General features: G+C 34.9%; 1 protein-coding gene across 1 annotated transcript in view; it reads left to right on the top strand.

Moving 5' to 3' along the window:
* Positions 1–20,640, top strand: part of LOC127959114 (P protein-like) — an 83,173-nt gene extending 62,533 nt beyond the window's left edge. The window contains exons 23-24 of the mRNA XM_052558109.1: positions 1,388–1,481; positions 16,723–20,640. Coding sequence (XP_052414069.1) covers positions 1,388–1,481; positions 16,723–16,810 — 182 coding nt within the window. The 3' untranslated portion in view covers positions 16,811–20,640. The remainder of the gene's footprint in view (positions 1–1,387; positions 1,482–16,722) is intronic.
* The last annotated feature ends 517 nt before the right edge of the window (positions 20,641–21,157 follow it).

Below are 21,157 nucleotides of genomic sequence, written 5' to 3'. Positions count from 1 at the left end.
ATATATATATATATATATATATATATATATATATATGTGTGTGTGTGTGTGTGTGTGTGTGTGTGTGTGTGTGTGTGTGTGTGTTTTAACATATTTATTTGGAATATCATTGTTTATGACATGGTATGGTAAACAGTCTAAAACAGAAATTTATGACATGCTAAAGACCCATCACACTGGTTTCATCCCAGATTTGGAAGTTTTAGAGATGGAACAATACATTGAAGAACACGTTTAGATGCTTCAGAGTAAATCTTTCTAGACATGCTATTGATTAAGTGATGACCTCTGTCCTCCATCAGAAAGCTATCATGCCTGACAAAAAAAAAAAAAAAAAACTTGCTAAATCACCTCTGCAACTTAGCACTGAAGGTCATTTCATTGCTGTTACTCTAACATAAGTGATTGCACAGTGGAGAACTTTAAATTGCAATCAGTATAACAAAATCTGCTGTGCACAATTCTAATCAATTCTAATATTCATTTATAAAGATCTGTGTTGGTACAGTGTTGTATTTGTAAAGGACGCATAGATGCATCTCAATAAATTAGAATATCGTGGAAAGGTTCATTTATTTCAGTAATTCAACTCAAATTGTGAAACTCATGTATTAAATTCAGTGCACACAGACTGAATGCACAGAATGCACACTGAGTCTTTGGTTCTTTTAATTGTGATAATTTTGGCTCACATTTAACAAAACCCCACCAATTCACTATCTCAGCAAATTAGAATATGGTGACATGTTGACAGCTGATCTGACAGTTGTCCAGAAGACAATAATTGACACCCTTCACAAGGAGGGTAAGCCACAAACATTTATTGCCAAATAAGTTGGCTGTTCACAGAGTGCTGTATCCAAGCATGTTAACAGACGGTTGAGTGGGAGGAAAAAGTGTGGAAGAAAAAGATTCACAACATACTTTCCAGAAAGCCAACAATTCACTAAAGAAATTTGTTTTATTGGTCTTATGAAGTATTCTAATTTGTTGAGATTTGTGGGTTTCTGTTAAATGTGAGCCTAAATCATCGCAACTAAACGAACCAAAGACTTGAACTACTTCAGTCTGTGTGCATTGAATTTATTTAATACACAAGTTTCACAATTTGAGTTGAATTAATGAAATAAATGAACCTTTCCACGACATTCTAATTTATTGAGATGCACCTGTATAGTGCTATTTAAACATTTACAAATTCTCAGATCCTCTCTTTCAAGGCAGACTCATGTGATTGGTTAGAGTGTATATGGAAGAATTCACTTAGGCAAACATGTATTTTTCTGTAAAAATAAGTGAATGTCTATGTTTATTCAAGCTATCAGAGTTATCCAAGATTCATTTTCCAATTCGTTCATTTTTTGTTCTTCTCTTTCTATTCCCAAAGGAAATGGAACACTGATTGGAGCATCTGCAAATGTAGTGTGTGCTGGGATTGCTGAACAGCATGGTTATGGATTTTCCTTCATGGAGTTCTTCAGGTATTTGTGTTGGGCACAAATTTATTCTTGCACTAATACTTTTTCCTCTTCGTAAAAAAAGCTAGTAACTTGAACAGCGAAATTACCCAAGAATACCCTGGTGCAAGAGTCAATCTCCTAGCTTTATGTCCAGATGTTTATAGATTTTCATGTACTCTCACTCCTCAGGGAAAACTGTGATCATTCCAGCCAGATCTGTTGGCCAGTGGTAGCTTAAATGGGTTCTGTTTCAGGGCACACTTTTCACCAGCAGCTCCTGCAGTCTGTTGCTTCTGGTCATGTTCTCCCTTCTCTTCACATTATACAATACATTTAAAGCTGGAGCAATATTGCAATCAAAAAGAGAACAGCATAACCAGCAGTTACAATCAAAATTTCACTCAACTCGAGCTTGTTTAATAGATGTAAACGTTATGTCTTATAATGGCCTGTGTTCCTCTGTATTTATGTAAGATGTTTTGTTGAAGTCATTTGTCTTGCATGCTCCATGTAAAATCAGTGTAAACTGATCATGTTCATCATGTTCCAAAAATATCCCTAAGTGTGTCTCTCTTTTTAAGAAGTGACAGACCTATTTTTAGAGAGACTCTTAAGACAGCTTGATTTCAAGCACTCTCTAGCGTATCAACAAATACATCTGAATGTGGAAAAGGAGCTGCTTGCTGATTACCTCTTGGTGAGAGGCTTGCGGAGATATTCACCGTCTCTTTTGATTCGGTTCTCCCTGCTTGTTACCACCTGCTCGATGGAAGTGCTTTCCATGCAAATACAGATGCATGCAGATATCTGGCTTTCTCCCAGTCGGTGGGGTGTTGGTGGTCAATGGTGAAAAAGAGGAAGCTGAATGCACATCTGATTGGACTGTGAAATGATCCTGGTGGGAGACAGTGGGGTCTTTCAATCCCAGTATATAGAATCTGAAAAGGAAGTTCAGACATGCCTAGCACAAAGCCAGACATGAAGGCACTTCACACTTTCACTTTTACCTTAGGGATTTGTCTTTGGATTTAAATACTACTTGTGTAGAAATTTGCCCAGCCCCCCCATATATATATAACTTTTTATTTATTTAATGCTTTCATCTGTCATTAATGTAATGCTTTCATCTGTCATTAATGTAATTTATGTACTTTACATGTAATATGTTTTAAAAATATTTGGGGGGATTTTTTATGCTATTAATTGCATTAATTCTGTTAATTAATTGGCATATTGTGTTTTTATTCAGATTATGCCAACTAATTAACAGAATTATATGAAACACTTGGTTCAGTAAGGTTAAATTGGTATCAATTAGGTATCATGAGCCTCCATTTATCAATAATTTTACAGAATTTTTTTTTTTAAATTGCAAGTTTTATGAAATAACATAAGTCACTGTATTATGAACAAGCTTGAATTAACATGAATTAATATATGATATAAAATAATTGTATTTTTAGTTTGTGATACCTAAATTATATGTAATGTATGAACTAATAAATGCAACTTTATTATAAATTATAACAAAAAAGAATAATAAAAATGATAACAATAATATGAAAATGATAAAAAATGACTATTATATTTATAGAATACAGTATAATACTGTATATAATACATACACTTTTATTTATAAATAATAAATAATTAGTTTTTTGATAATTTTTCCATGACCTTGCAATCCATCTTTATTAACAAGCAATCACTTACCATTATGTATCTCCTTTGCTTGTCTGTCTAAGTCTAAGTGGCCATGGCACTTTTAACCCCTGAAACAGGAGAAATCAATGGCATTAGACCGAGCCCAAGGCCCTCGGCTCAACACAGGGAAAAGAACGGGAGCTCAGTCTAAACAGCACATCAGACAGGGAGATAAGGCAGATCAATTCAAGCTAATCTTAAGAGTGAATCCAATCCATCCTAACGATAGCAAGAACCCCAGATTCTGCATCACTCTTCACTTTAAGTTGAACGGCTGCCACTTGCTTCCGATTCTGTTTCAGTAATGAAGTACCTCTGCTAAGCCAAAGAGCTGCTCGCTGTGTGCACTCATGAGACGTATTCTTGGATTCCCTCCTTCCTCATTCTGGGGCCCATAGGACTGTCCAGAGGCAGGTAGAGCAGCTGGGCGACTCAAGGCTGAGCCAAATGGGAATGGGCTTATGGCAGTGGGGTGGGTGAGGGAGGAGGCAATCGCCCATGGGAACTTATTTTTTTGGCAGTGCTAGGAAAACAAACAGGGTGGCAGCAGATGTTTGAGTAATTGCTCATTCATCATTAACCTCCCTCCTGCTTGATACTCACAGAGAATTCAAGTCATCCTTATCAACCTCTGCATGTCATCTGAACTGCTTCTATTCTCTTCAGGTAGAGTCTCAGAAGTAGATAAATTGCGATGTAATCCTGAACTTCTGCATATTTGCTTTTTGTATTTTGGGGCCTCATTTGTATGGCATGTGATGGTTGGGACTTTGTGATGAATGGGTCCTCAGCTCAGCCTGTAATTGGCTGATTGGTTGGTTGCTATGGGGATGCAGTGGGAACTGAGACTGTCTCTGGCACTTTAGTTAGAAACTAGTGATGGACCAATTATCAGTATAAATAAACTATTAAGTATGATTTTTGCCACAATAAACTCCTAATATCTTGGCCAAGGTAGTTGTTAAGTTTAGGTATGACTAGGAGTTAAAGGATCTACAATACGGTCATGCAGAATATAGAATTAATATGTTCTTTATACCAGTGCTAGTCCAATATGTAACCAGTATTTCTTACTTAGTAGTTTCATCAGAATCCATTTATGTTAGTATATTTTGATCAATGACAGGTCAGGATACTCATCTAGTCTTCCATCCAAATTAATAGTAGTTTAGTGAGGTCAAATAGGTAAGTTCTTTGGTAACACTTTATTTCTAACCCTACCCCAACCCAGTTTGCGCTGTTACCACGTCATTAACTATGACTCTTGCCTCAAAAAACTACTAATTTGTTGCTTATTAATAGGTTATTAAGGTAATTGTTAACTTTTGGTATTAGGTAGGATTAGGGATGTAGAATATGGACATTCTCTGTTGTTCTCTAGCAATGCATTTAATCTAAACTTTCTGCTTGCTCCAAAAGTCTTGGAGTAATCTGTCCAAATGTAAGTGACAGGAAGTCTTCCATTGGTGTTCAGATGAGTCCAGATTTTATTAAACCGTGCATCGCGCTCTTTTCCTGTCAATCTCCTGCCATTTTCCACTCACCCTAGCCTTTCCCAATAGTGGCGATATTGGCTTGTGATGACTCGCTTGGCTTTGCAGCCTTGCCCCTCTGACCTCCATATATACCTTTTCTTAGAAAACCATCGCTCACCATTTTTGGCATAAGGATGTTAGTCTGAATGACCAAGGGGACCTGCTCTTAAATGGAGCATTTTTTACCACACCAGGGCAAGTTGCCTATATTGAACACTTGTTTTTTTTCTCTATCCAACATCCATCTTCTGCTGGCATTTTTCGTCTCTGGCCAAGCCCTCTGAGTGAACTGCAGAATTAATGAAGTGACATATGGAGACGTAGCCTGACCGGCTGTAAAACTTTAATGATGCAGAGCTTGTAAATCCATAGTATACGCAGTTACCTCACATGACTGGCAGGCTATATTTTTGACTCTTGACATCTTTACACATACTATAAGTGTGTCCTGAGCAGCTGTATAAAGAAGAACCTAAGTAGACAAATTAACTATAACAGTTTGATTGCATATTGTATATTTTGTACATTTGTTTGACCTTTTGATAATATGAGGGATATATTAGTGTGATTAGTTAAAGACATGATGATTTACTTTACTCTCTGAAAAGTAAGAATAGCTAGACATTGCTGCTCTGGTGTAAAAATCAGTCTAAGGTAGCCAAAATTATTGGAGCACTAGTAACCAGTTTTGTAAAAAATAATAATAATAATAATAATAAAAAAAATATATATATATATATATATAGGCTAGGATTATAGGATATATAGGCTAGGCTAAATTACAGCTAGGATTGTAATTTCTCCCTTAATTCTATTAATTCTCCCTTAATTCCCTTAATTCTATTCTTCTCTTAGGAGTTAGGACCTATTATCAGTGTTGGGAAGGTTACTTGGAAATATACAAGTTACCCTATTTAAAATTTACCTTGAGTAACAAATATCTGTTTTACAGAAAGTATTTAGATGTAACCCTTTCTTGTAATTGTTAACATTTTCATAAGTAACTGTTATGTAATTACAGATTACAGTTAAAGTATTTAATTAAATGATGTACTGTAATACTGTTACATGCTACGAGTTACTCCCCGACCCTGTCAGTTTCAGTATACAGTGTTCAATTAAACACAATACTGAAATAGTACTTTTGGTGAAAAACTGAGTGCCAGTAATGTGAGCATTTTATATTTGCATCTGAATGTGTGTGTGGTTTAGATCAAGGCACATATAAATATAGATGTATGCATGTGCATACAAATGCATCAGCATTTTCATTAATTGCTGAATTAATTAATTTGAAAAAGTGTATTGCAAAACACTTCCAGCAAAGTCTCCGTGAATACCATTGACTTGCTTCAGGGCAGATAAACAGTCGATGTAACTATTGTAAAAACAACAAAGACAATACTGGCTGATTTGCGTGGAAAGGATCTCCTCGTTCTGTTGTTTTCAACAGACGGATCTCCCACGTCATGTGATGTAATTAGCATTCCCATTTACAGCTGTGTCTCGATAGCCCTGTAGCACAGACAATACCAAACCTGTGCTTTGATATTGCAGGTGTGTAATCTGCATTTGGCACTGAATCAATTTCAAGCTCTAGTGCAGGGCTGGTTGAGACATGGAAAGAAGGGGGGTTATAACCGAGAGAGAGCAGACACATCCAAACATGGACATGACTTCTACTCTAATCAAAATGAATTAAGAAATCTACTGTTCACAAAAGTTAAACAAGGAAGATCGGAACCATGTATGTATTTATAAATGTGTTTTTATATATATTTTTGTCTGAAAGTGTGAATTTGCTTTAGGAGGGGTTTCTGTCTTGCTTAATCCATCAATTCAAAGAACAAGTGGTAAACAAAAGTGAAGACATGACAAAAAACAGGAAATATGCAAGAAAAGCACAAAAAAAGTTAAAACAGAAGTATGACAGTTTCTATCTAGTTTTCAATCCATAAAAGTGGATAATAAGTTTTTATTTTATTGTAAGCACGAATACAAAATGAAAGCATGGTTTATGGACAATGTGAGCTAAGTAGTGCATTGCATATAATCATATGTCAAAAGATACCATCTATGATCATTTCTCAAGAGATGTTCTTCATGCTGCATACTAAAAGAATGCATTAGGCCACTTATTCTGACTGTAGCTATATATGACTGCTTTCATTTTATTGAAAGATTCAATTTCACTAAGATACAGTACAGAGATTATCAAAGTTGTTCAAGTGTTTTAAGGCCCATTTCTAATGCTGTGCTTAAAAATTATTATTTTACAATTGGTCTGTAATTGTTAAGAACTGAGCCACTTAAATTATTATTTTTCAGAGTAACTCACACTATAACCCCTTTTTTAACCTTTATGCAATAGCTTTTAGACGTAATCATGATTGTTGGCCTTTCAGACCTTTTATGATCAAAGTTTCATGCTATTACTAAGCTGCAATAAGACTTCCTCTCCATATCAAATTATATCACTCTCCCATTTGTTTGAAGCGCTGTGAGAGTTTTAGCCACGAAGGAATGCTTGTTAGGGATCGGACTACATGCCAATGGATTTCCTCTTTAACATTCATTTAGGAACAAAGAAAAGGGCTTTTAAAAGTTTATCCCGATTTTGATGTTTCAGTCACTGTTCTATTAAGGTCCTGCGCTTCTAAAGGCATCAAACTCAAGTCTCATGTGATTTTGTGTGTGCTTTAGGGCAAGACTTGTCGAATGATTAGGCGCCGATTATTGCAGACGGGGAGGACCTAGATTGGTGCTATTTATAACTGCTGCTGTAGCGTCACATTGGGAGCGTGATTGATGCTGTCAGGCTTCTGTAATTAAGGGAGGGAGTTTAAGTGGCACACCTGGGCATACAGGTTTACAGAAAAGGAAGATTGGTGATGGAGTCTTTGAGAGAGAGAGAGAGAGAGAGAGAGAGAGAGAGAGATGCAAGCTTTCCGAAGAACGCTCATCCATTTGTGTGCTTTATACATTATATTAGTTTAGATAGAAATTGTAATGTGGTTTTAAAGCAAAGAACAAGGAATTATTATTTAATCACATTTAAATTGTTGCTTGGCTTCTTCGTCATTTTAATCTGAGACTAGAGAACTTGGTAATATGCTATTGAGTACTCTATGTTTATATATATATATATATATATATATATATATATATATATATATATATATATATATATATATATATATACAGTACAGACCAAAAGTTTGGACACACCTTCTCATTCAAAGAGTTTTCTTTATTTTAATGACTATGAAAATTGTAGATTCACACTGAAGGCATCAAAAGTACGAATTAACACATGTGGAATTATATACATAACAAAAAGTGTGAAACAACTGAAAATATGTCATATTGTAGGTTCTTCAAAGTAGCCATCTTTAGCTTTGATTACTGCTTTGCACACTCTTGGCATTCTCTTGATGAGCTTCAAGAGGTAATCAACTGAAATGGTCTTCCAACAGTCTTGAAGGAGTTCCCCGAGAGATGCTTAGCACTTGTTGGCCCTTTTGCCTTCTGTCTGCGGTCCAGATCACCCCTAAACCATCTCGATTGGGTTCAGGTCCGGTGACTGTGGAGGCCAGGTCATCTGGTGCACCACCCCATCACTCTCCTTCTTGCTCAAATAGCCCTCGATGCCTGCAGTGTGACTCTGCAATTTTCATAGTCATTAAAATAAAGAAAACTCTTTGAATGAGAAGGTGTGTCCAAACTTTTGGTCTGTACTGTATATATATATATATATATATATATATATATATATATATATATATATATATATATATATATATATATATATATATATATATATATATATATATATATATATATATATATACTAATTAACAAGCTAAATTAAAATACAGTATAGGCATACAGTCTTCAAATATTTCTTTCAAATATTTTATATTGGTTCAAATTGCTCAAGAAAATATTCAAGTAAACAATCAGTAGTAAAGGACAAATAAATGAAAAGCCAGATTGTCAGTATTGATCACTATTTGATAAATATTAAGACATGATTCAGTGGCATTTGCAATGCAAAGCCTCATGCCAGATATCAGATATTTTGACAAATCCGACTTTTTGTCCTGATTGTTTACATTAATATCCCATATACCATTTTGATCAAAAAGTACATTAGACGATTCACTGCTCAAGACCAGCTGCCTCTCTATCTTCATGATGATCCCAGCAAAAAGTAGGTAAAAAAGAAAGAAAGAAAAAAGTTTATTTTGTTATTATAGTAGTATCAATGTGCTACTGAACTAGCGTTGTTCATATCCTGGGTTTGAATTAGCCAATTATTTCAATTAGTTAAAGCACTGTGATGCCTTCATCCTGATACAGAAAGCTTATTGTGTTTTTAACTTTGCAACCCCCCACCCTGATTTTTTGTTTTTCACACAGTTTCACGTACATCCCTAGAGAGACCATGTTATAACGGCTTAATGTGAATCTTAGTTCTGTTTCATTTTTTCTAGTGAGTCGAATACTCATTGCTTTTTCACCTCAGTTTTACACTCTCTAGAGTAGACAGCTCCGTTATAGCCCTCAGCTAGTCTACCGCCACAGATTTCTAAAAGTCCTTACATTTTTTAAGATGACATTTGAGAGTGCTCCATTACATTTTTCCCTTCTCCTATCATTTCTAATGAGTCTCTGTTCAGCTACCACTCTTAAATTGTTGGAAAATGTGGGCCTAGCATGCACAACATCAGCAAAGCTTTTGAAATAATTTCCATTTCTATTTCACAGCACTGTGGTCAGTTTTAAGTGCAAATGCAAAATTAATTTATTAAAAAAGATCACAATACCAGATATAGCTACAATGAACTGTGATTACAGGAGCTCCATCATTGCCTAGAAAACACTCATAATGACTTCATGTGATGTATATTTTTTTTTGTGGAACATAGTCCTTACCTGAGCTTTATTCAGTAGTAATAGGGTTATCATTTCAATCTTTTTGGATCATATGATATCATATTAAAAATGGTCTAGTTTCAATGAAATGCGTTTGAGAATGGATATATATTACTTTAAGAGTACAAATCTGCAGATTGATACAAATAAAAGTGCATGTTATATCATAGACCCTAGTAATGTTTGTTGATCTGTGTTTTCATGCAGATATGTTTCCTTTTCTTATTGTCTTGAATATCAGAATTGACATCACATTTTCTCAATATTAATACGATATATAAATAAATTTTAGAGAAATTCCTCCTACTAGCCAATGTGGTTTTGCATATCCTTATTTTCCTTTCCTAGTTGGTCTCTTTCCCTATCTGTTGGTGAGAATATACTTATATTTCTGTGCTTTTACAGGGGAGAGAAGCAGCATGTGTGTGTATGTAACCATGGGCAATCATGGTCTATTGTACAAACAAAACCAGAGCTTGGATCACATTGTTATTCCCATCATGCCAAGCCACTTTGGCTTTCAAAATCCATCATGTGCCCCCAAACACTGGCATGTAAGATAATGGTGGATGTCCAAATGACAAACCATCTGGTGTGTCCCTTATGAAAAGTACAGAATTATGACAATGATGGCATTTATAATAATGTCCGAAATATCAGGCTTAATCAACACTGACCTTAATTTCCACTCGCTACCGTATCTTTTTGTGACTTTGAGAAAGTCATTTCCTTCCCTAGTTTTAATGGCTTTCCTGTCTTTTTCTCCAGTTATAACTGAAAATTGGCATTCTGATGCTTGCTGAGCCCCATGAGATGGGTTTTCACAGTCGTAAGGAAATGTTGTGTACATCAGCAATCTTGTAGTGATAGTGAGTGAGATTGTGGCAGATAGCAGTTCTGATCTCATCATGTTTGAGATGTTGAGGGTTTTTAATACAAAATGTGCCACATAGTCGATAGCCTTGAGCAAGGAAGGTTGGGCAACATGGATAAAAGAATCTTATTTTTCCCTCAACTCAAAACAGATTTTTCCCCAAGGTCATGCATATGCGTATCATGGTTTAGTGGTAAAGATCTGAGCTTTTAATTCAATGGTTTTAACTTTGAACCCCATCAACATTCTGTGGAACTCTTAAACAATTGTCTCCTACTGTTTCAGCAAATATCCAATACAAAAATGCATGTGTACATGTTACATATTACTAGAAATTCTTATGAGATCAGACTGACCTTACAGCATTGGCCTATTACATTATACATTGTTTTTTGCACCGCAAGGGGTTTAACTCAAAACTGTACTAAACACTTTAGTATAAGGACCAGTGTTACTCTAAAAAAGTAATTCATTAATGCTTACTAATTAAATTTTTAACAGTGCAATTAGATTACTGTACAAATTACTCTCTCTGAAGATAGTTATAAGTATTTACTTATTACTAATTACTTTCTAAATCCTATATTAACCTGACAAGTTAATGATACAAAGATAGAAATGGAACTGTTCTTTTAAATCTTTAAAATAAATATTAGATAACTGCATAAATTATTCTAGGCAGACTTTAGATTAGAGTCCAGTTCTCACTATTAACTATGAATTTAGTATACTCCTAATTACTGCTTATTAATACTTGGTAAAGTAGTTGTTAAATTTAAGGATTGGAAAGGAATTAGGATTAAGGATTTAGAATAAAGTCTTGCAGAATAAGACATTTATATGTGTGTTTTTCTATTTACAATCTAATCATGAAAAACTACATATCGTTGGAAAGGTCTAAGACTCCACTTTTTGTTGTAACAAAAATATGTAGGAACAGTAATAGATTAATTTATGATGAGTGCACCTCAAAACATATACATCATAACAGGAGTTCTGACCTTTGTCACAAAAAATCTTCTTTGCTTCCTTTTACCCTATCACGTTTTAGCAATCATCATAAATTATATATCATCTGAAAGCTTAAAACCTCCAAATTCATGCGTTATCTTGAAAATCGTACTTTAAAATCTTTTAGTGGGCTCCTCCTCCTTAGTGGGAGGTGTCACATTCCAAATATATTATGGTCTTTTAGAATCAAACTTTTCACAATCTTGAAAAAATACATATAGTTGGAAAGGTCTGAGTCTCAAGATTTGGTGGTTATTTTGTCATAGGCATAATATTGAAAGAGAAATTGATACATTTGTGACAGAAAAATGCATAAAAAAATCAATTCAGTTTGAATGGCATTATTTTATGAACTTCAAATTTGGAACCCAACTTATTTAGACATATGGCTTTAATTTTATAGCAATTTTGGATTAAAATACATTTTTTATATAAAAAATATATATATAAAAATAAAAATAGTATAGTACATTTTCTTTACAGTACATTTAAACTTCTATAACTTTTTTATGCTTGCATTTTTTTTTAAATGATTTCACTTCTGCAATAATCTGCAGATTATCTTCTTTAAAAAGAGACCAAACTTTGGTCTGTATTTAAAAGTGTTTATGAATTATAATAATTTAAGTCTGAATAGTGTACATTCCTTCTTTGTTAAAAGGGGGTGGGGGGTGACAGTTAAGAGGTTGACTCATCAAATTATTTATAGTGAGAATGGTGCATAAAAAGCATGCACTTTAAGGTTAGGCTTTACATTTTTTTATGTTAAATCCACTATTGTATTGTATATAAATGTTCTACAGTCTATACACAGTATCAAGTTCAATTGCATAAGAAGTAACTGTAATTAAATTACAGAAAAAATAAAGAGTAATCTCTTTCTTTACATTTTCAAGGGAAAAGTAATTCAATTACACTAAATAAATTCCTTAGCAATTCCTGATTACACCCAACACTAATAAGGACCCACTAAATCTCACTATATACGAGTTGCTTATTAGCATATTATAGCAAAATATTATCTGTTTATGAGTGCTTATAAAGCACACATTCTGCATGACCATATTTTAGTTCCCAATTCCTACTTAATGCTTAAATTTAACAATTACCTAATTGACTATTAATAAGCAGCAAATTGGGAGTTTATTGAGGCAAAAGTCATAGTTAATGGTTTGTAAATAGCAAGAATTTGACCTTAACATAGATTGTGATCAACTGTTTTCATCATGTATAAAAGGCATTGTGAGGGTAGAAGTGGTAAAATGTGTAATTGAAACACTGTAAAATTAAACCCAATATGGCACAATTAATGAGTTGCCATCCTTGTGTCCTTGAGCAAGATATGTAAACTAAGGTTACTGACTTTGAGTGTCATGCTACTGAAAAAAAAAAAAAGATAATTGTGTCACTTTAGATAAAACATCTGCTAAATGAATAAATGTGATTGTAATGCATTGAATAGCTTGAAAGACTGCCTCAGTATGCTGTTGGAGTCATCTTTGTCCTCCAACTAGGATGGACTTGTATCACCTTTCTAAGAATTTAGTGACTTTACTCTTCCTTTCATTATGCCGTTAGAGAAAAAAAGCATGCTTTTCATTTTAGAATGGTTTATGCAGTACTTAGTGCCGTGTAATGTGCTATTTAATCTGCCTGTTTAACAAACCACATGTGGAGACGCTTTTCAGGTTGTACATCTCACACCCTGGAAACCCTGTGTTTCAGTGCACATCGATTAGCCCACTTCACTACATATGAATCGGGCACCTGGCTGCTTCATTCACATCACTCAAATTGTGCATTAGCAATCTGACCTGCCCTCACACCCGTGGCACATGCACCTGCTTTGATGCATGCCTTATACAGATTATAAATACCTGTTCCTTCTGCAGTCCAGCAAATAGCCTCCCCACCTGCTTTCTGGATACTGAACACCTGATTTGTTCCCTGAACCAGCTGTTATCTTTGTCATACTTACATAATAGGCCTTAAAATATGTGCTTTCCAATAATCTAATTTTAGAGTATGTTAGAAAGAGATGAAGTAGAAGACAGGAAGTGCTAGAGGACAGTTTCACGTGGAAGTGTATTACCCTCATGTCTCATTTTCTATGTCTTGATTTGTGTCCTTTGGCAGCCCCTTCCTCTATTGATTCTTTCACTGATTCCTTATTTCAAATCCTAGTTTTATACCTTTTTTGTGTGTTGAAGGGACAAACTAATTTACGGTTCTGGGTGTAGGTCATTTTTGCTGTAGCCTACATGTTACATTTATGCATTTGGCAGACATTTTGCACTTAAAGCACTTAAACAACTTGCACTGCAGAATACATTTTATTAGTTCATGAGAATTGATCACGAATTGCTAGCAGCATGATTTACTATTCTGAGCATAAAGGTAGAGTTCACACAAAAATAAACATTGTTAGACCATCCAAGATGCAATTAAGTTTGTTTGTTTATTTAAATAGATAGTGGTAGAAATTAAGCATTGCATCACTTGTTGACTATTGAATACCTGGCATGACAATAAATGAAGTCCATCAGAATGAGTCCAAACAGCTAAAACGCATTACAATGATCCACTGTATAAGAACTGTTTTAGACTTGCAAATTATATTTTATCTGTGCATATTTCTCTTTTGATTCAGATGAGACTACATTATCCCTGGAAAAAGCTATAATATGGATAGAGGAGTTTTTAATAATAAATTTGTTTATTCTAAACACAACTTTTTGATTCACAAATTGTTAATGGACTTTTGTGATGTTTTTATCAGCTGTTTGGATTCTCATTCTCACGGCACCCATTCACTGCAGATGATCCATTGGTGAGCAAATTAAGTAATGCTACATTTCTTCAAATCTGTTCAGGAGAAGTAACAAACTCATCTGCATCTTGGATGGCCTGAGTAAACTGGCTGAACTATTATTCACTTAAGCATTTTTTGACAAGAGTTGTTTGGTTTAAGAATGTGATTTGCAAAATTATCAGGAAACCTTGTTTCTCCCAGTTTTTGTCCCCTCTCTTTTTATCATCCATTTGCTTCCCATCATCCTCTCGTTTAGTGGCCACTTGCTCTTCTGAGCTTGTTGATTTCTCTATGCCCCAAATGCTCTGTATTTACCCATGCACTCAGTATCCACTGGGCTGCTGAAGGTATGCACTCGGCCTAAATGGATGTCCAGTGCTTTCATCCTCACAAGTGCTTTGTCCTCTCAGCAGCTCTTTCACTCATTTATTCATTCCAGAATCCCTTTCTACAGGACTTTTTATTCAGAAACAAGATCACAGTCTTTTATAAACTATCAGAGAAGTAAACAGAACAGAAATTATTAAAATTGCATGTGGAGTTTCAGTGTTCTGTAAAAAGAAAGAGGGGACTCAGATCAGCAGGCTGTGGGGCAAAAACAAGACAGATTTTCTATGTAAAGGTGCAGTGTTTAATCTTAGAAATCTGTTAAATGTAGAGTACTGTGTACAATATTTTAAATTAATTTAATTCATTATTTGCTTATAATCTTAATCTTCCCCTCTGGTGAGCTGTTAAATGGATAACTGCTGAAAGCAGATAATTGAATCAGTGAGGCAATTTCACTTCATGAACAAATCATTTTGATTCATGTACAAAATATTGAGTTGGATTTGTCAACTCAATAAATTGATTCATTAAAAAGAACTGGTTCAAAAGATTGAATCATTTCCTGATTTGGTAATCCAGTCACTGCAACATTCATATTAACGGCTCTTACCGGAACTTTTGTCTTTTCCCTACTCATATTGCTTAAAAAGACATGAAATATTGCACAGATGCGGAATGGACAAAATTTGGGGTTACACTTTAGAATAGGTAACACTTGTTAACTATTAACTACGACATTTCTCTCAATAAAGTCTTAATTTGCCGCTTATTAATAGTTAGTAAGGTAGCTGTTAGGTTTAGGTATTGGGTAAGATTAGGGATGTAGAATAAGGCATTAATATGTTTTTAATTAGCACCAATACATAGCTAATATTCTAGTAATATGCATGCTAATAAGCAGCTAATAGGTGTTACCTATTCTAAAGTTTTACCAGATTTTTTCCCAAAGCCATGAACACTTTGAACTTTGTTATATGAAACAGGATTTACATATAGATGTTTTAAAATTCTCCTTGTGTGTTTCACAGAAAAATAATAGCACAGATTTGAAATGGCATCGGGGTGAGTTAATAATGACAGAATCTAATTTATATTGGTCTCGATTATTTGATAGAGGCAGGGTTGGGCACTGACATTGTTTTGCAAACAGATTATATAGTTCGCTGTGTATTTTCTGGGTGCTATTGTCCATGTTCCCTTGATAATCTGTCCACTTCTCTTTATAATCTGTTGATTTCTTTTGTACTGATTTATGTGTCTGCACATAGTGTCCATGTGCAGTTCTACTGATAATATTTGAGGTTGGATGGCATGTAGTATAATCCTCATGGACAGATGAGACGCAGCATGTTGAACCGAGGGTCAAAAGGGCACTGATTCATGCCGATCGAGTCTGGAGATTAGGCCAGTGTCCAGTTGTAATTACAATGGTAATTCCACTCTCCAGATGGATGCTTTTACAAGCAAACACAACAAGTACGGTCCATGTGTCTCTGAGAGTTGACGGCTTTGAGGAAAGCAGCTTATGTTAAATGGGGGGACAAGTATCATCAGTCCTATTGCGTCTCCAGCCTTTGACTTCAATAATAATGCCTGGAGATCATACTTTACTGCTTTTGTCCCCTGCCTTTGACTCTGCCGTAATGTTTAAAGACTCACACTTTAATACCAAGTCGATGAAGCAGTTAACGTTCCTGTCACGCTCCTCAGCAGGAGAGCATCGAGACCCCTGCTGATCAGAATCGAATCACACACACACAGACAGACATAAACAAATGCTCCGCAGAAGGGAGAATAATGCGAAACTGCTCAGAAATCATCATATGAGAAACAAACAAGGAATGAAACAGAGGGGAATGCTGGGAGATGAACTTTCAGTGGAACACAAGCATACAGTCTTTCATTAAGAAAGAGCACCAAGCATCAGACTGTGTTGCAGATTCTTTCCCCAAAAGCTATACATTGAATTCTCCCTTCTGACAGAATGGGATTTACAGACTTTCTAAAGTTCAGTTTTCATCTTCATAACATGAATTCTTGCTGTGCTCTATTTCACAGGTTGGGCTTCCCTATGATGCTGATGACCTGCACGATAGGCATGTGCTACCTGCTCGCAACTCACATCGGGCTTGGCTGGAACACATAAATGTTCCATATACCTACAGTATATGGGGAAACAAAAAGACTTTGGGTGTGTCTGCAGTTTACATTTGAGTGTGTGTGTTTGTGTTTTGAATGACACATCTGTTGTTCTTGGAAGGATCCATGAAGACTTAAACTTTTTAGACCTGGTTCATCCTGAGTAACTTTTCTTTACATGCAGGAGAGACCATGAGAAACCATGGGAACATCTGATCATCTGCTGTATTCCTACAGGTGTATCACACTGCTATGGTGCTACTGCTCATTTGTGATAATGCCAAGACATTTTTTATATATTTGCCCAAAAATAAGAAAACCAGATTTTTTGTTGTTGTTGTTGTAAAAATGCAGATCTGCTTGTTTTATTTGGTGAAGTTTGATTATTTTTTTTTTTTGTTTGTTTAAAATTCCCTTTTTGAGACATCTTCCAAAAGGGATCCTCTGTGGCCCACTATTGTTTCTAGAAATCTTAAAATTATACAGTTTACATCATTTACCATATTCAGAAAATCTAAAATAATGATATGCATGTAGTTATCCATTGATTTCAGAGAAAAATTTGACCCACCAATGAGAGAAGTTTTTAATGAGAGAAGTGTAATTTGCACGACATGTACAGTAGTTGGGTGACACTTTCTAATTATGATGACTGTATCTAAAATGAATGGTATTCGTAATGCCTTTTAATGCACCTTATAATAAAAATGTATGGTGTAAATAATTGTAACCACATTTGTAATACATTATAATGCTTGCTTAAACATTGAACACAAAAAAACTGTGTGTTTAATGCTTTATGGTGAATAGTGAAAGGTAAATATTAATTGTGGTTACGGTTGTTTACAGTATGAATGTCAGTACCTTTATATAAACGAAGACCTCTATAGTGCATTATATAGTGCATGCTTATAGGACACATGGAAAGTGTTACTGTTGTGGGTGTTTTGGATTTTGGTTCGATCATTGTGTTCAGTCACTGTTTGTTTGCTTCAACAAGAAATTCTTGCATCTGATTGCAAGGAGAGAGTTTATGTAATCAATAATGCATTATATGTGTTTTAATCAGTTCCCACTATTTTTTTTTATTCAGTCACTTCAGCTCTGACCTAATTAAACATTGCTATAACAATCCACTACAGAACTACCAGCTGTTTTAGAATTAATTGTGCAAGTACTTAAAGCAAGTAATTGACTAAGCAGTTTAAAATGTTGCCATGCAAGGACCTTTTTAAGTATAAATGTACGTGTGGATAAATAACAAGCTGTAAATTATAACTTCACTTTAATGTATTTGATTTTTAATTGATCATACTATATAGTGCAATAAGACATGTCCCTGGATCAACATCTTATGATGATACTGGATCAACATTATTGTCCAAAATACAGACTTAACCCAATCCCTACCCCTAAACCTAACCCTACCAATAATTTATTCCTAAAAATCAGTGGGAAATGATAGCTGATTAACAAGGGTGAAGAAGCACGTAACCCTAAGCCTAAAACAGATATTTCCTGAAAAGTTATATCTCTGTTCTGATTGGTTGATTGATATGTGTTCCAGGATCAACAAGGGTGTTGATCCAGGAACATGTTGTACTTGGTGAAATCAGGCTCACCTTCTTTATTACTCATATTGCCCCTAGTGTTTTTTGTTTTATTTTGTTTTGTTTTTTACCATCAAACTTTCAATGCTATCAAAACATATCAGATAAAACACCTGTGTGTACTAAGATCACCATGGGAAGAATCTATCCGATTGATGATCACTTTGGGTTTAAAAGAGAAAAAGGCATTTACATCATGCAGTCAATCACTTTTTCTACATGTGCAGTAAAAACAGGAATTGTGAGATATGACAAATGGATCAGTAATTGTAATTTGCCCATTTGTTTGATCATCACATCTGCTGCATATACTGAATGCACATTATCAGTGAGTGAAGTTGAGCATGCATGTCACCACACAACTACATGCAATAGCTGGAATGCTTGAGGTGGATGGAATTAATTTGGCAAAGAGGTGCTGATTACCTCCAGCACCCATGAAATGTCACAGGCAACACTGTGCAATTATATAGGATTTTGTTCACCAAGTCAAATATATTTATGCAACATACAGCAAAACAGCAACAACAGCAAGAACAACAACAAAACAACTTTAATTGCAAATAAAAATCATTTAAAAACAATTTTTATAACTTAAAAAGTCATAATTCTAAATGTACTTTTTTAACATAATTTTTTACATAATGAAAAACAGAAATGGGCTTCCATAAACAAGAAAACAAACAGGCAAAAGAAACAGTGAGAAGATTGTAAGCATCATCTAACAGCAATTTTAGGTGTCCCACTTAAAAAAGAACCTTTAACCAAACATCTAAAATCTAACCATCTAATCTTGGGCAATCTGGGTGGGTGACAGATAAATCTTGGACATTGTTAAACCAAAAATAAAATGCCATATGGAGTAATAATACAAATGGATTTTATTCCTATATTGTGCTATACCTTCCACGATGGCAGCTTAGTGATCTACAAATAAAAATTCATTGACTCTTGGGAAGATACAGCTGTGGTCCTGAGCGTAAAGTACAGCACTACTGTGTGTAGCTGTTTATATGTATATGGTTGTGGTCTCTTGTGTAGTGTGTGTGTGTGTGTGTTCAGCTGTGGGAACTGGCTGCAAAGTGAGGATGTTAAAAGGTAAGTCAGTTCCCCTCTGAGTCAGTCTCTGAATAAAGCACACTGAGCTAGACAGTTGCACATATGGCATGATAAGACTTCTGCCGTGGCAACATCTGCTGAGCATTCACAGAATCCACTGCATGTTTCAGTCTCGTATAGCATTAGCATGCTGAGTTTTTTCCTTGTGGTATCACTGTAACACATATGATGCAAAATAAGACTTAAAATAGAACTTCTCACTGGAACTGTTCATTCAAAACGTGTTCCATCAAACCTATAAATAATGATATATAATAAACCTTTCCTTTTACACAGCAGGGCTGCAATTTTTGCATTTAATTTCTTGATCGTTTGAGTTTTGAATCTCTGTCAGTGGGTTCCATTAGTTTCCAGCTTATTGTCCCCTTGACATTCTATCAAACAAGGAAATGCACAGATTTATAGTGTAATGGTTGCAGAGAATAGCTTTTAACATGAGGCACTACGTTTCTGAAATGTCCCCGGTACAGACTATGATTAGAAATGCCTATTAAATGGTGAATTGCAGAATTTGATGGAAAGAGATTTTTCTGGCACAACCAGATTTAACTTTTTAGCTCTACAGCTGCTGTTCAACTATTTCAATGCCTTTTTAAAAGTAAAAGGTTCCCCCGTATTTTATATAAAAAGTTACAAAGTGCTAATAATACAGAACAATTAGCATGTCCTTGTCTAATTTAATCTTTGGAAAATGTATTCAAACTGACAGAGCAATGTTTTCAAAATATAATTTAGAGAACACACTTCCTTTCAACCAGCTCAGTTCTAAAGTCTGTCCTGTAAAAGCTCTAGATTCTTTCTGCTGCCAGATTACACAAAAGTAAATGACAGCGGACCATACAGAGGTTCAAGATTGTTACCAGGATTATTGTGTGATTGAGGGAACATGCAGTATATGTTTAACCATATGTTTTGTCACTCATAGAGGGCTTGGGACTGTGTGTGGATCCCTTCTTTGTAGATGTCATTTTCCTCCAATTTCAGTGTGGAATGAGAAAGGATGGCAGATTTCAGTCTATACCCAAGTCCAACTTCAAGTTCATTGAATACTGTGCCATTCAAACAACCCTCAGTGGCATGAATGAATTAAAAATTTCTCTGTTACAAATATGTGTAATATGCTAATTCAAATTTGCTAGAAATAGATACTTGTTAATACTTTCTAACAAAATAATACTTGTTCATGTTATTCTGTAATTTCTTAAATCCCATGCCTTAATATCTCTTTTCACTCAGGCGTTTGACAAACAGATGTATCTACTTGTCACAAATGCTTTCATCGGTATGAAAAACAAAAAGGGAACTGTTGTTTTTACAGTTCTTTGATTCAGAATAAAGCCGGGAAAGGCCTGACTTAGAATTGTTTTGTGGTGTTTCCATGTCAGTCCATTGGGAATCTCACAATTGGTGCAGTGTCCTTAAAGTATTGTGTTTTATTTCACTGAGAAATTACATTGTTTCTGGTTCTTTCTTGTTTCAAGTGAAAATCACATCTCTCTGAGGCAGTGAGGTTGGCAGGAAATTGCATTATCGAAGGCTTAAACAGGCTTTTGGGTGGTGGCAACAGAGCACGTGAAGATAGAATTTCATTATAGCTAAACTGATGCAATTTTGTCCTTTATTTC

Source organism: Carassius gibelio, chromosome B6 (genome assembly GCF_023724105.1).
Source record: "Carassius gibelio isolate Cgi1373 ecotype wild population from Czech Republic chromosome B6, carGib1.2-hapl.c, whole genome shotgun sequence".
Classification (NCBI taxonomy): Eukaryota; Metazoa; Chordata; class Actinopteri; order Cypriniformes; family Cyprinidae; genus Carassius; species Carassius gibelio.
This window is presented reverse-complemented; position numbering and strand designations above follow the sequence as displayed.